The sequence below is a fragment of the Heptranchias perlo genome, unplaced genomic scaffold (genome assembly GCF_035084215.1).
Source record: "Heptranchias perlo isolate sHepPer1 unplaced genomic scaffold, sHepPer1.hap1 HAP1_SCAFFOLD_1213, whole genome shotgun sequence".
Lineage (NCBI taxonomy): Eukaryota > Metazoa > Chordata > Chondrichthyes > Hexanchiformes > Hexanchidae > Heptranchias > Heptranchias perlo.
This window is the reverse complement of record NW_027138444.1, coordinates 7,395-23,390: the sequence shown is the minus strand read 5'-3', so window position 1 is coordinate 23,390 and position 15,996 is coordinate 7,395. Positions and strand designations below refer to the sequence as shown.

The 15,996-nt window shown below is 58.6% G+C and overlaps 1 protein-coding gene across 1 annotated transcript in view; it reads left to right on the top strand.

Annotated features, from left to right (window-relative positions):
• The window catches only part of LOC137308127 (helicase SRCAP-like), a gene marked incomplete at its 5' end in the record, with an annotated part of 37,398 nt that extends 21,762 nt beyond the window's left edge, over positions 1–15,636 (top strand). Inside the window, 4 exon segments of the mRNA XM_067977025.1 lie at positions 5,070–5,201; positions 7,291–7,476; positions 11,302–11,385; positions 11,840–15,636. Of these exon segments, the coding sequence (XP_067833126.1) occupies positions 5,070–5,201; positions 7,291–7,476; positions 11,302–11,385; positions 11,840–14,461 (3,024 nt within the window).
• Positions 15,637–15,996: the final 360 nt, after the last annotated feature.

Sequence of the window (15,996 nt, the reverse complement as noted above, 5' to 3'; positions counted from 1 at the left end):
GACAGTAGTGTGAGAGGGGAGTACAGAGAGGGGTAGGGTTAGAGAGAGAGCAGTACAGGGGACAGTAGTGTGTGAGGGGAGTACAGAGAGGGGTGGGGTTAGAGAGAGAGCAGTACAGGGGACAGTAGTGTGTGAGGGGAGTACAGAGAGGGGTGGGGTTAGAGAGAGAGCAGTACAGGGGACAGTAGTGTGAGAGGGGAGTACAGAGAGGGGTAGGGTTAGAGAGAGAGCAGTACAGGGGACAGTAGTGTGTGAGAGGGGAGTACAGAGAGGGGTGAGAGAGAGAGAGAGCAGGACAGGGGACAGTAGTGTGTGAGGGGAGTACAGAGAGGGGTGAGGTTAGAGAGAGAGCAGTACAGGGGACAGTAGTGTGTGAGAGGGGAGTACAGAGAGGGGTGAGAGAGAGAGAGAGCAGGACAGGGGACAGTAGTGTGAGAGGAGAGTACAGAGAGGGGTAGGGTTAGAGAGAGAGCAGGACAGGGGACAGTAGTGTGTGTGATCAGTACAGAGAGGGGTAGGGTTAGAGAGAGAGCAGGACAGGGGACAGTAGTGTGAGAGGAGAGTACAGAGAGGGGTCGGGTTAGAGAGAGAGCAGGACAGGGGACAGTAGTGTGTGAGGGGAGCACAGAGAGGGGTAGGGTTAGAGACAGAGCAGTACAGGGGACAGTAGTGTGAGAGGAGAGTACAGAGAGGGGTGAGGTTAGAGAGAGAGCAGTACAGGGGACAGTAGTGTGTGTGATCAGTACAGAGAGGGGTAGGGTTAGAGAGAGAGCAGTACAGGGGACAGTAGTGTGAGAGGGGAGTACAGAGAGGGGTAGGGTTAGAGAGAGAGCAGTACAGGGGACAGTAGTGTGTGTGATCAGTACAGAGAGGGGTGGGGTTAGAGAGAGAGCAGTACAGGGGACAGTAGTGTGAGAGGGGAGTACAGAGAGGGGTAGGGTTAGAGAGAGAGCAGTACAGGGGACAGTAGTGTGAGAGGAGAGCACAGAGAGGGGTAGGGTTAGAGAGAGAGCAGTACAGGGGACAGTAGTGTGTGAGGGGAGTACAGAGAGGGGTAGGGTTAGAGAGAGAGCAGTACAGGGGACAGTAGTGTGAGAGGAGAGCACAGAGAGGGGTAGGGTTAGAGAGAGAGCAGTACAGGGGACAGTAGTGTGTGAGAGGAGAGTACAGAGAGGGGTAGGGTTAGAGAGGGAGCAGTCCAGGGGACAGTAGTGTGTGTGATCAGTACAGAGAGGGGTGGGGTTGGAGAGAGAGCAGTACAGGGGACAGTAGTGTGAGAGGGGAGTACAGAGAGGGGTAGGGTTAGAGAGAGAGCAGTACAGGGGACAGTGGTGTGTGAGAGGGGAGTACAGAGAGGGGTGAGAGAGAGAGAGCAGTACAGGGGACAGTAGTGTGTGAGGGGAGTACAGAGAGGGGTGAGGTTAGAGAGAGAGCAGTACAGGGGACAGTAGTGTGTGAGAGGGGAGTACAGAGAGGGGTGAGGTTAGAGAGAGAGCAGTACAGGGGAGAGTAGTGTGTGAGGGGAGTACAGAGAGGGGTGGGGTTGGAGAGAGAGCAGTACAGGGGACAGTGGTGTGTGAGAGGAGTACAGAGAGGGGTAGGGTTAGAGAGAGAGCAGTACAGGGGACAGTAGTGTGTGAGGGGAGTACAGAGAGGGGTCGGGTTAGAGAGGGAGCAGTACAGGGGACAGTAGTGTGAGAGGGGAGTACAGAGAGGGGTAGGGTTAGAGAGGGAGCAGTACAGGGGACAGTAGTGTGTGAGAGGGGAGTACAGAGAGGGGTAGGGTTAGAGAGAGAGCAGTACAGGGGAGAGTAGTGTGTGAGGGGAGTACAGAGAGGGGTGAGGTTAGAGAGAGAGCAGTACAGGGGACAGTAGTGTGAGAGGGGAGTACAGAGAGGGGTGAGGTTAGAGAGAGAGCAGTACAGGGGACAGTAGTGTGTGAGGGGAGTACAGAGAGGGGTAGGGTTAGAGAGAGAGCAGTACAGGGGACAGTAGTGTGAGAGGGGAGTACAGAGAGGGGTAGGGTTAGAGAGAGAGCAGTACAGGGGACAGTAGTGTGAGAGGAGAGTACAGAGAGGGGTAGGGTTAGAGAGAGAGCAGTACAGGGGACAGTAGTGTGTGAGGGGAGTACAGAGAGGGGTAGGGTTAGAGAGAGAGCAGTACAGGGGACAGTAGTGTGTGAGAGGGGAGTACAGAGAGGGGTAGGGTTAGAGAGAGAGCAGTACAGGGGACAGTAGTGTGAGAGGAGAGTACAGAGAGGGGTAGGGTTAGAGAGAGAGCAGTACAGGGGACAGTAGTGTGAGAGGAGAGTACAGAGAGGGGTAGGGTTAGAGAGGGAGCAGTCCAGGGGACAGTAGTGTGTGTGATCAGTACAGAGAGGGGTGGGGTTGGAGAGAGAGCAGTACAGGGGACAGGAGTGTGAGAGGGGAGTACAGAGAGGGGTGAGGTTAGAGAGAGAGCAGTACAGGGGACAGTAGTGTGTGAGAGGAGAGTACAGAGAGGGGTAGGGTTAGAGAGGGAGCAGTCCAGGGGACAGTAGTGTGTGTGATCAGTACAGAGAGGGGTGGGGTTGGAGAGAGAGCAGTACAGGGGACAGTAGTGTGAGAGGGGAGTACAGAGAGGGGTAGGGTTAGAGAGAGAGCAGTACAGGGGACAGTGGTGTGTGAGAGGGGAGTACAGAGAGGGGTGAGAGAGAGAGAGCAGTACAGGGGACAGTAGTGTGTGAGGGGAGTACAGAGAGGGGTGAGGTTAGAGAGAGAGCAGTACAGGGGACAGTAGTGTGTGAGAGGGGAGTACAGAGAGGGGTGAGGTTAGAGAGAGAGCAGTACAGGGGAGAGTAGTGTGTGAGGGGAGTACAGAGAGGGGTGGGGTTGGAGAGAGAGCAGTACAGGGGACAGTGGTGTGTGAGAGGAGTACAGAGAGGGGTAGGGTTAGAGAGAGAGCAGTACAGGGGACAGTAGTGTGTGAGGGGAGTACAGAGAGGGGTCGGGTTAGAGAGGGAGCAGTACAGGGGACAGTAGTGTGAGAGGGGAGTACAGAGAGGGGTAGGGTTAGAGAGGGAGCAGTACAGGGGACAGTAGTGTGAGAGGGGAGTACAGAGAGGGGTAGGGTTAGAGAGAGAGCAGTACAGGGGACAGTAGTGTGTGAGAGGGGAGTACAGAGAGGGGTAGGGTTAGAGAGAGAGCAGTACAGGGGACAGTAGTGTGTGAGGGGAGTACAGAGAGGGGTAGGGTTAGAGAGAGAGCAGTACAGGGGACAGTAGTGTGAGAGGAGAGTACAGAGAGGGGTAGGGTTAGAGAGAGAGCAGTACAGGGGACAGTAGTGTGAGAGGAGAGTACAGAGAGGGGTAGGGTTAGAGAGGGAGCAGTCCAGGGGACAGTAGTGTGTGTGATCAGTACAGAGAGGGGTGGGGTTGGAGAGAGAGCAGTACAGGGGACAGGAGTGTGAGAGGGGAGTACAGAGAGGGGTGAGGTTAGAGAGAGAGCAGTACAGGGGACAGTAGTGTGTGAGGGGAGTACAGAGAGGGGTGAGGTTAGAGAGAGAGCAGTACAGGGGACAGTAGTGTGTGAGAGGGGAGTACAGAGAGGGGTGAGGTTAGAGAGAGAGCAGTACAGGGGACAGTAGTGTGTGAGGGGAGTACAGAGAGGGGTGGGGTTAGAGAGAGAGCAGTACAGGGGACAGTGGTGTGTGAGAGGAGTACAGAGAGGGGTAGGGTTAGAGAGAGAGCAGTACAGGGGACAGTAGTGTGAGAGAGGAGTACAGAGAGGGGTAGGGTTAGAGAGAGACCAGTACAGGGGACAGTAGTGTGTGAGGGGAGTACAGAGAAGGGTGAGGTTAGAGAGAGAGCAGGACAGGGGACAGTGGTGTGTGAGGGGAGTACAGAGAAGGGTGAGGTTAGAGAGAGAGCAGGACAGGGGACAGTAGTGTGTGAGAGGAGTACAGAGAGACACAGAATTGGGGAACGAGAGGGGAGATTGGGTTGTTTTGATTCCCCCTCAATCTCTGTGGGCTGTTTCACTGCTTTAAAAACGCAGTGGCCGTTGGAGACACGCAGTCCGTGTGTGAGTCGCGGAGTGTCTGCGGTCTGTGGTGTGTGGTTATCAGGGAACTGCATCCTGTGATGTGTGGTGTGTGGGTTAGTTATTTCCCAGATGGTGCGGAGGGTTGGGGGCTCTGCCTGTGGTACCCCAGCCTTCCTGTCCGGCGACTTTAGGGAGGGGAGGGGGGGGCCTGTGTCTGAAATTGTCGCTGGAAAACGCACCACATTGTCTCTGTGATGCCACAACAGAGCCCCAAACACCTCGTCTCTCTCTCTGTGGACTTGTAGTTGGCCATCTCTCTCTATCTGGGGTGTGATGGTTGGCCATCTTTGGATCTGGAGTCTTAATGGTTGGCCATCTCTCTGTATCTGGGGTCTTATGGTTGGCCATCTCTCTGTATCTGGGGTATTATGGTTGGCCATCTCTGTATCTGGGGGTCTTAATGGTTGGCCATCTCTGTATCTGGGGGTCTTAATGGTTGGCCATCTCTCTGTATCTGGGGGTCTTAATGGTTGGCCATCTCTCTGTATCTGGGGTCTTAATGGTTGGCCAACTGTCTGTATCTGGGGTCTTAATGGTTGTCCGTCTCTCTGTATCTGGGGTCTTAATGGTTGGCCAACTGTCTGTATCTGGGGTCTTAATGGTTGTCCGTCTCTCTGTATCTGGGGTCTTGATGGTTGGCCACCTATGTCGGGCATGCACTTCCTGTCCACCACCCTTACTTCCTGTTGTCACGATTTCTGATCACACCTTTTTGTGTCAATAATTCCCCACTGTGAATTGCTCTCGTCAAATTCCCCTTCAATTTTGCTATGTCAACTGTCACGGCGCAGTTGCAATTTCTGGCCACTAGGTGGCTCCGTGGAGAGTTTCCCCAACTCTGGCGCCATCTTGTCCACACAAAAAGACACTTCTATTGGTGAACCTGGATACGAGGGGTGGGCGGGGGCGTAGTTGGGGGGGTGGGGGTTTTGTCTCGCTGGAGTTTGTGCCTTTACTGCATTTATTTATTTATTTTTTTTAAAACAGCAAACGATCCGTGAACTCTTCGACCTCCCGACGGAAGAGCCGAAGAAGGAGCCCGAGATTCCGACCCCTCCCCCACCCCGTCCAGAGGAGGAAGATTCCATGTCAGCCAAGCAGACGCAGATCCTGGAACAGGTGAGGGGTTGATGGCGGTCTCTCTCTCTCGCGCACTGGACTGGGGGAGGGTGGGGTGGGGGGTAGTTGTAGTTGGCCACCTGCCTCCCATTTGGGGGGGTAGCATTGTAGTTGGCCACCTGCCTCCCATTTGGGGGGGTAGCATTGTAGTTGGCCACCTGCCTCCCATTTGGGGGGGTAGCATTGTAGTTGGCCACCTGCCTCCCATTTGGGGGGGTAGCATTGTAGTTGGCCACCTGCTTCCCATTTGGGGGGGGGGGGGTAGCATTGTAGTTGGCCACCTGCCTCCCATTTGGGGGGGGGGGGGTAGCATTGTAGTTGGCCACCTGCCTCCCATTTGGGGGGGTAGCATTGTAGTTGGCCACCTCCCTCCCATTTGGAGGGGGGGGTAGCATTGTAGTTGGCCACCTCCCTCCCATTTGGAGGGGGGGTAGCATTGTAGTTGGCCACCTCCCTCCCATTTGGAGGGGGGGTAGCATTGTAGTTGGCCACCTCCCTCCCATTTGGAGGGGGGGTAGCATTGTAGTTGGCCACCTCTCTCCCATTTTGGGGGGGGGAGCGTTGTTGTTGGCCACCTCCCTCCCATTTGTGGCGGGGGGGGAGCGTTGTAGTTGGCCACCTCCCTCCCATTTGGGGTGGGGGGCAGCATTGTAGTTGGCCACCTCCCTCCCATTTGTGGGGGGAGCGTTGTAGTTGGCCACCTCCCTCCCATTTGTGTGTGGGGGGTGGGGGGAGCGTTGTAGTTGGCCACCTCCCTCCCTCCCGTTTGGGGGTGGGGAGCGTTGTAGTTGGCCACCTCCCTCCCATTTGGAGGGGGGGGGTAGCATTGTAGTTGGCCACCTCCCTCCCATTTGGCGGGGGGGAGCGTTGTAGTTGGCCACCTACCTCCCATTTGGAGGGGGGGGGGGCGGGAAGCATTGTACTCACACTGGTAGTGAGTACACGGAGGTGCAAGGCGTGAGTGTGTAAGCGCCCGTTCCACACTGGGCGCCCTCCTGCACGCGGGACCTGCCAACGAGTCCAAACCTCCTCCCTCCTCCGCGGAACTTTTCTTTCTTCCCCCCCCCCCCCCCCCCCGGGTGATTAAGAGCCCGACTGTCCGTTAACGGCGAGGCACCAGCGTTTCTCACCGCCGGTCGTCTCTGGCGGACGGTCGCAGATCAAACTTTACCGCATTGCTATCGGGAGGAGAGTTTCCCCGTTCTCGCGCCCGACATCTCAGCGGTAAGACAAGTCTGTCTCGCGCGCACCCGACCTGTTTTCGGACCCTGTCTCGAGCCCGACGACCCAGGGCAGGCATCAGCAGGGTGTCTGCCGGCCAAAGGGTTGGAGGGGAGGTGGGACTTGGAGCCGGGCTCGCAGCAAACGGGCTGTTGAAAACAGTCTCTACAGCAAACAGTCTACAGAGTCTATTTAAAACAGATTCTCTACAGCAAACAGTCTCCAGAGTCTATTTAAAACAGATTCTCTACAGCAAACAGTCTACAGAGTCTATTTAAAACAGAGTCTCTACAGCAGTCTACAGAGTATATTTAAAACAGATTCTCTACAGCAAACAGTCTACAGAGTCTATTTAAACAGTCTCTAAAGCAAACAGTCTACAGAGTCTAATTAAAACAGAGTCTCTACAGCAAACAGTCCACAGAGTCTATTTAAAACAGATTCTCTGCAGCAAACAGTATACAGAGTCTATTTAAAACAGATTCTCTACAGCAAACAGTCTACAGAGTCTATTTAAAACAGATTCTCTAAAGCAAACAGTCCACAGAGTCTATTTAAAACAGATTCTCTACAGCAAACAGTCTACAGAGTCTATTTAAAACAGATTCTCTACAGCAAACAGTCTACAGAGTCTATTTAAAACAGATTCTCTACAGCAAACAGTCTACAGAGTCTATTTAAAACAGCGGTCTAGTCTATTTTAAGACAGAGTCTCAGTGAACTGCAGCCAAGTCTCCCGATAAAAGCAGGCTTATTTCTCCAGCGAGATGCGATGAGTGGAGGCCTCCAGTTAAAGCCGATTTGTTTTGCCCCCCTCTCTCTCTCTCTCTCTCTCTCTCTTCTCCTCCTCCTCCCACCCCGGCTTCAGGCGCTGTGCAAGGCTGAGGACGAGGAGGACATCCATGCGGCCTCTCAGGCCAAGGCGGAACAAGTGGCGGAGTTGGCGGAGTTCAATGAGAACATCCCGCTGGACGGGGAGGAGGGCTCGACGCGGGAGGAGGAGGAGGAGGAGCTGTCCAAAGCCGAGCAGGAGATCGCGGCCCTCGTCGGACAGGTAGCGCGACGCATCCCTTGGTTGAATATCCCGACGAGCGGTTTTATTTTTGAACGGCGATTTTCCTGCCCCGGGATTTGTCGTCTTTTTTTCTTTTTCCCCTCTTCCCCACTTGCCGCCTTTAATGAATTCCATAGAATGATGCAGCACAGAAGGAGGCTATTCGGCCCATCGTGCCTGTGTCAGCTCTCTGAAAGAGCTATCCCAATTAGTCCCTTTCTTCCTGGTAGCCCTGCATGTTTTCTCCCCTCTATTTCGATGAGATTACATCGAATTTACAGTCCAACTGGTCTGTGCCGGTGTTTATGCTCCACACGAGCCTCCTCCCTCCCTCCTCCATCTCACCCTCTCACCATCTCCTTCTATCCCTCTCTCCCTCATGTGTTTATCCAGCTTCCCCTTAAATCCATCCACACTATTCACCTCGACTACTCCTTGTGGGAGCGAGTTCCACATTCTCACCACTCTCTGGGGAAAGAAGTTTCTCCTGAATTCCCGATTGGATTTATTAGTGACTATCTTATATTTATGGCCCCCCCCCTAGTTCTGGTCTCTCCCCACAAGTGGAAACATATTCTCTACGTCTACCCTATCGAACCCTTTCATAATCTTAAAGACCTCGATCAGGTCACCCCTCAGTCTTCTCTTTTCTAGAGAAAAGAGCCCCAGTCTGTTCAGCCTTTCCTGATAGTTTATAAACCTCTCAGTTCTGGTATCATCCCAGTAAATCTTTTTTGCACCTTCTCCAGTGCCTCTACATCCTTTCTATAATATGGAGACCGGAACTGTGCCCAGTACTCCCAGTGTGGTCCAACCAGACCGGAACTGTGCCCAGTACTCCCAGTGTGGTCTAACCAGACCGGAACTGTGCCCAGTGCTCCCAGTGTGGTCTAACCAGACCGGAACTGTGCCCAGTGCTCCCAGTGTGGTCTAACCAGACCGGAACTGTGCCCAGTGCTCCCAGTGTGGTCTAACCAGACCGGAACTGTGCCCAGTGCTCCCAGTGTGGTCTAACCAGACCGGAACTGTGCCCAGTGCTCCCAGTGTGGTCTAACCAGACCGGAACTGTGCCCAGTGCTCCCAGTGTGGTCTAACCAGACCGGAACTGTGCCCAGTACTCCCAATGTGGTCTAACCAGACCGGAACTGTGCCCAGTACTCCCAGTGTGGTCTAACCAGACCGGAACTGTGCCCAGTACTCCCAGTGTGGTCTAACCAGACCGGAACTGTGCCCAGTACTCCCAGTGTGGTCTAACCAGACCGGAACTGTGCCCAGTACTCCCAGTGTGGTCTAACCAGACCGGAACTGTGCCCAGTACTCCCAGTGTGGTCTAACCAGACCGGAACTGTGCCCAGTACTCCCAGTGTGGTCTAACCAGACCGGAACTGTGCCCAGTACTCCCAGTGTGGTCTAACCAGACCGGAACTGTGCCCAGTGCTCCCAGTGTGGTCTAACCAGACCGGAACTGTGCCCAGTGCTCCCAGTGTGGTCTAACCAGACCGGAACTGTGCCCAGTGCTCCCAGTGTGGTCTAACCAGACCGGAACTGTGCCCAGTGCTCCCAGTGTGGTCTAACCAGACCGGAACTGTGCCCAGTGCTCCCAGTGTGGTCTAACCAGACCGGAACTGTGCCCAGTGCTCCCAGTGTGGTCTAACCAGACCGGAACTGTGCCCAGTGCTCCCAGTGTGGTCTAACCAGACCGGAACTGTGCCCAGTGCTCCCAGTGTGGTCTAACCAGACCGGAACTGTGCCCAGTGCTCCCAGTGTGGTCTAACCAGACCGGAACTGTGCCCAGTGCTCCCAGTGTGGTCTAACCAGACCGGAACTGTGCCCAGTGCTCCCAGTGTGGTCTAACCAGACCGGAACTGTGCCCAGTGCTCCCAGTGTGGTCTAACCAGACCGGAACTGTGCCCAGTGCTCCCAGTGTGGTCTAACCAGACCGGAACTGTGCCCAGTGCTCCCAGTGTGGTCTAACCAGACCGGAACTGTGCCCAGTGCTCCCAGTGTGGTCTAACCACGCTTGCCTCCATATGGCCCATAATCCAGGGCGACGCTCCCAGTGCCAGTACTGAGGGAGTGTCGGAGGGTCGGTACTGAGGGAGCGCCGCGCTGTCGGGGGGTCGGTCCTGAGGGAGCGCCGCACTGTGGGAGGGTCGGTCCTGAGGGAGCGCCGCACTGTCGGGGGGTCGGTCCTGAGGGAGCGCCGCACTGTCGGGGGGTCGGTCCTGAGGGAGCGCCGCTCTGTCGGAGGGTCGGTACTGAGGGAGCGCCGCTCTGTCGGAGGGTCGGTACTGAGGGAGCGCCGCACTGTGGGAGGGTCGGTACTGAGGGAGCGCCGCACTGTGGGAGGGTCGGTACTGAGGGAGCGCCGCACTGTGGGAGGGTCGGTACTGAGGGAGCGCCGCACTGTCGGGGGGTCGGTACTGAGGGAGCGCCGCACTGTCGGAGGGTCGGTACTGAGGGAGCGCCGCACTGTCGGGGGGTCAGTACTGGGGGAATTACTAAACAGAACCACATCCTTGTGCCTTCAGGGTGGGTTAAGATAAACACTGGTGGGACACTGACCAATATTGGAGTATTTACTAATCTCGGTCGATATTCTCATGCTGATATTATATTTTAAGGCTGTTGGTCTTGTGTGCAGACAGTTCTCCTGTACTGACCCTGCCCGGTCCCATCAGCCGCACAGCGATCAGTCTCTCTGGCTGTTGTAAGACTCTTCCCCTGTAGTTTTACAACCTTTCATGGAGACAACAGACACCTCGCCTCTCGACTATCCCTCTCCCCTCCTGAGTTAGAGAGTGAGCGAACTCCCATTTCTACAGTGCCTCTCACCACCTCAGGACGTCCCAAAGCCTTTCACAGCCCATGGGGCACTCTTCGAAATGCGGTCGCTGTCGTAATGTGGGGAACACGGCAGCTAATTCGCGCACAGCAAGATCCCATAAACAGCGACGAGATAAATGAACAGATAATCTGTTTCAGTGATGTTGGTTGAGGGATAAATATTGGCCCCAGGACCCCGGGGAGAACTCCCCCCTGCTCTTCTTCCAATAGTGGACGTGGGATCTTTTACACCCACCTGAGAGGGGCAGACGGGGCCCTCGGTTTAACGTCTCCGACAGTGCGGCGCTCCCTCGGCACCGACCCTCCGACAGTGCGGCGCTCCCTCAGTACCGACCCTCCGACAGTGCGGCGCTCCCTCAGTACCGACCCTCCGACAGTGCGGCGCTCCCTCGGCACCGACCCTCCGACAGTGCGGCGCTCCCTCAGTACTGACCCTCCGACAGTGCGGCGCTCCCTCGGCACCGACCCGGTATCTGTACCGAGGGAGCGCCGCACTGTGGGAGGTGCTGTCTTTTGGATGAGACGTTAAACCGCGGTCCCCTCTGCCCCTCTCAGGTGGGCCCTCGAAGATCCTACGGTCACTATCGCATCGCTGTTAGTGGGATCTTGCTGTGCGCAAATCGGCTGCCGCGTTTCCCACATTACAACAGTGACCGCACCTCAAAACTATTTAATTGGCTGTAAAGTGCTTTGGAAACGTCCTGAGGTTGTGAAATGTGTTGTAGAAATGAAAGTCTGTGTTCCTCTCCCATGCCCTCCCTCTCTTAAACCCCCTCTTCCCTCCTCCCTCCTCCCTCCCACCTCCCTCCTCCCTCCTCCTCCTCCCTTCTCCTCCTCCCTTCTCCTCCTCCCTTCTCCTCCTCCCTTCTCCTCCTCCCTTCTCCTCCTCCCTTCTCCTCCTCCCTTCTCCTCCTCCCTTCTCCTCCTCCCTCTCCCTCTGTAATAATCTGTGTTTCTTGTCTTCCATTTTCCCCCCAGCTGACCCCAATAGAAAGATATGCCATGAACTACCTGGAGGCGTCCCTCGAGGCTATCAGCAAGGAGGAGCTCAAGCAGGCGGAGGTACGTGCTCCAGAAATGTTAACTCTCTGACCGTGCGATCGCGAGGCTGTTGCTCTCGTGGGCAGACAGTTCGCCCTGCCCTGACCCTGCCCGGGGCCATCAGCCGTCAGTCTCTCTGGCTGTTGTAAGACCCTCTCTCTCTCTCCCGTAGTTTTACAAGCTGTGATGGAGACAACAGCCACCTCTCCCCTCGAGTGTCCCCCTCTCCCGAGTCACAGGGTCCTGGGTGCATTGCAACAGTGGCTGCAGTTCAGAAATGCACCTCATTGGCTGTGAAACGCTTTGGGACGTCTTGAGGTGGAGAAAGGGGCTGTCATTCCTTCGTTCCTCCTTCCCCCTCTTTCCCCCGTTTCCCCCCCCCCGCCCAGTCTGTACTTGTGTTGCGTGCGGAGACACCGCCTGCCTCCTTCGATACTGAGCGGCTTTTCTCTCTCCCTCCCCCTCCCTCCCCCAGGAGCAGGTGGAGGCCGCCCGCAAGGATCTGGACCAGGCCAAGAACGAGGTGTGGACCTGGTCCGAGGAGGACGAGCGCAGGCTGAGCGAGGAACTGCAGGGCAGGAGGCAGAAGAAGGCTCCGGCTCGGCCTCGGCCCCAGGGCGACCGGCCCAGCACCCGCATGAGCGAGCGACTGCGGGGGGCGAGGCTGGGCGCCCGAGAGGCGGGCGCCTCGGGGGCCCGGGGCGAAGGGGTCTCCCTAGAGGCCGGGGCGGTCCTGCCCAAGGAGATGGACGGCGGCCTCCTGCCTTACGAGGACTCGACCCGCGACCTGCAAATCCACATCAGCACCGAGCTGCCCGATGAGATATTCGAGGAGGAAGCAGCCCCTCCCGAGGAGCCCGAGCAGCTGGGCTGGCCCCTGACCCCAGGCGAGAGGCCAGAGGCGGACGAGGAGGAAGAGGAGGAGGAGGAGGGCCAGGCGAGGGGAGCAGGTGTCCGCCTGCTGGCCAACGGGAGACCCGATCTGCGGGAGGAGCCCAGGACTCTCGAGACGCAGCCACAGTCGGCGGCCCGTTCCCCGCCCAGCGAGGCCACGGCGGGGGCAGCCCCGGAATCTGTGACCTTCCAGAAGGTGGTGGTTGGCGAGGCGGAGACGGGAGGCGCGGAGGGAGCTGGCGAGGGGCCCCTTCCCCAGGGCCAGGACCTGTCCGCCAGCCTCCCCACAGCCAACAGGGCCCAGCTGGCCCTCCAAGATGGCGGCCTGGCCCCCAACGGGTTGAGCCTGGAAATCGCAGAAGGCCAAGGGTCGGAAGGTCACGCCCCAGGGGTCTCGGCTGCCGGGGATACGGGAAGCCAAAGGTCGGAAGAGCACGTCCAAGGGGTCTCAGTTGCCACGGAAACGGAAAATCCAAGGTCGGAAGAGCCCGTCCCAGAGGTCTCGGTTGTCGGGGATACGGGAAGTCAAAGGTCGGAAGAGCCCGTCCCAGGGGTCTCTGTTGCCGGGGATACGGGAAGTCGAAGGTCGGAAGAGCACGTCCCAGGGGTCTCGGATACCGCAAGTCAAAGGTCAGAGGAGCGGATCCCCAACGACACGGGGGCTGGTCTGGCGGGAGACCTCGACCCATCCTCGAACCAGCCAACCGCCGGGGAGATGAGCAGAGAGCCCCCGGAGGCGGGAGGTCAGAGCACCGGGGAGGCCGAGGAGCCGGGCCGCGGTGGGGAGACCGAGGAGCCGAGCAAACCGCCAGAGAGTGAGCGGCCAGAGCTGGACGCCGAACAGACACGGCCAGAGAGCCAGCGGGCAACGCAGGAGAGCCAACAGGTGCCGCCTGAGACGGAGCGTCCAGCGCCGGAGAGCGAGCGGAAGCAGCCGGCCGCTGACCGCGAGGTGGGATCCCCGGCCGCGGCGGCTGTGGACGGTCAGCTGGGCGTCGCCAGGGAGAAGAGGCGGCGGAGGACGGCAGACCAGGAACTGCTGCGGGACCAGCGCGGAGGCAGTGCCGCGGACTGCAGTCAGGTTGCGGCCACGATCTTGCGGAAGGTTCCGGGCCGGATCAACGTGGTGGTGGAGCGGCGGGAGCCGGCCAGGAGAGCGCGGCGGCCGCCCGGGCCGAGGGGAGAGGAGGCGGGCGCCCAGAACCCCGCTCCCCCGCCCTCCGGCCCGGCCCCGGGCTGCTCCGGGCCCAGTGCCGATTCCGGCAGCGAGGGGACTCAGGACCGGGCCAGGAGGAGGCCCAGGCCCCCGCAGGGCAGCGAGTCCTCGTCGTCGTCCGGCGAGGAGCCGGACGGCCGGGAGAGTTCGGGGCTCGTGGCCGGAGGGGCCCCGGCCCCGGCCTCCAGGGACAGTCAGCCCTCTGCACCCCCTGCCCCCAGGTCCACCCGGCAGAGGCCTGGGGACCTGGTGCCCCCCCCTCGAGCGCAAGAGGTACAGACCCCGGCAGCCCAGGGCCGAGCCGAGCCCCTCGGAGGCCGCTCCGTCGCAGGTGGGGGGCAGGGGCCACAAGCGGAGGCGTGGGGCAGGGGGCGGCGACGGCTGCAGCATCCGTGCCTCCTCCCCCTCCTCCTCCTCTTCCTCCTCCTCCACCTCCTCCTCCTCCTCTTCCTCGTCGCCCCCAGACCGCGTCCTGCGCAGTCTCTCCGCCGCGGTGGCAGCCGCGGCCACCACTCCGGCAGCCAACACCCGCTCCTCGGCCGGAGGTTCCCCTCTGCCCCCACCTCCCCCCTCCGCCAAGAGAAAAGGTCGGCCCCCCTCCTCCTCTCGCTCCCCTCCCCCCCCCTCCTCCTCCTCCTCCTCCTCTTCCCCACTCCCATCCCGGGCGGGGGAGGCCGTCCGTGGCCAAGAAGAGCTGTCGCCCAGCCCCCCCCCCTCCCCCTCCCCCTCCCGGGACCCCCACGACCCCCCGGCGCGGGCGTCCCCCAAACCCCCACCCCAAGAGAGGGCGGCCACCCAATCCCCCCGGGCAGCCCCCTCGCCGGAGGGGACGGCCCCCCCTCCTCCTCCTCCTCTCCCCCACCCCCAAAAGGAGGGGCCGCCCCCCCTCGGCGGGGCTCGGCTCCGAGAGGCCGGGCCGGAAAAGCAAGACCTGACGGGGGGCGAGGACTGAGGGGAGGGGGCGCGATCCGGCTAACTGTGCAATAATCGGTGGGGTGGGGGGTGGAGATTGGGGGCCGGGGGGGGGGAGAGGGGGTCCCGAGCATTCAGGGAGACCGTTCTCATTGGTTTTATTGTTTGGTAGTTAAAAGTTTATTTCTGTCTCTCTCTCTCTCTCTCTCTCTCACAGCATTCCTCGCGACTTAAATATTCCGCTGTGCAGCTCTCCTCGTGTGAGCCCTCCTCCTCCCCCTCCTCCTCCCCCCCTCTCTGGATGCTCAGCTTTCCCCCCCCCCCCCCCCCGCTCCTCGCAATTCCCTTTCGAACGTCTCATTTCCGAGCTGGGCGTTCGGGCGCCGCAAATCGAGCTGTTTGCCGCTCCCTCGCAGAGCGCTGAGGTCGAGCTGAGTTGATGGAGGGGAAACTGCGGGGAGGGGCGGGGGGCTCACGTCGCCTCTGTTCCGTCTGTGTTTCCTCCTCCCCCCTGCCCCCACCCCCCTCCCCCCGGAACAGTTTTGTTTCAATGCATTAAATTTGCAGTGTCTCCCCTCTCCCGCCCCGCGGTGTATCGGAGGGGCTGCCTTCGGGCTAAGAATCTCCGGCCTGCCTCTCTCGCTCGCTCTCTCTCTCTCTCTCTCTCGGTCCCTCAGCCTCTCTCTCTCTCCCTCTCCCTCTTAGTCTCTCTCTCTCTCTTAGTCACTCTCTCTCCCTCTCCCTCTTAGTCTCTCTCTCTCCCTCTCCCTCTTAGTCTCTCTCTCTCTCTTAGTCTCTCTCTCTCCCTCTCCCTCTTAGTCTCTCTCTCTCCCTCTCCCTCTTAGTCTCTCTCTCTCTCCCTCTCCCTCTGAGTCTCTCTCTCTCTCTCCCTCTTAGTCTCTCTCTCTCTCCCTCCCTCTGAGTCTCTCTCTCTCCCTCTCCCTCTTAGTCTCTCTCTCTCTCCCTCTCCCTCTGAGTCTCTCTCTCTCTCCCTCTCCCTCTTAGTCTCTCTCTCTCTCTCCCTCTTAGTCTCTCTCTCTCCCTCTCCCTCTTAGTCTCTCTCTCTCCCTCTCCCTCTTAGTCTCTCTCTCTCCCTCTCCCTCTTAGTCTCTCTCTCTCCCTCTCCCTCTTAGTCTCTCTCTCTCCCTCTCCCTCTTAGTCTCTCTCTCTCCCTCTCCCTCTGAGTCTCTCTCTCTCCCTCTCCCTCTGAGTCTCTCTCTCTCCCTCTCCCTCTGAGTCTCTCTCTCCCTCTCCCTGAGCTCTCTCTCCCTCTCCCTCTGAGTCTCTCTCTCTCCCTCTCCCTCTGAGTCTCTCTCTCTCCCTCTTAGTCTCTCTCTCTCCCTCTCCCTCTTAGTCTCTCTCTCTCCCTCTCCCTCTTAGTCTCTCTCTCTCCCTCTCCCTCTTCGTCTCTCTCTCTCTCTCTCTCTCTCCCTCTCCCTCTGAGTCTCTCTCTCTCTCTCTCCCTCTCCCTCTGAGTCTCTCTCTCTCTCCCTCTCCCTCTTCGTCTCTCTCTCTCTCTCCCTCTCTCTCTGAGTCTCTCTCCCTCTCCCTCTGAGTCTCTCTCTCTCTCCCTCTCCCTCTGAGTCTCTCTCTCTCTCCCTCTCCCTCTG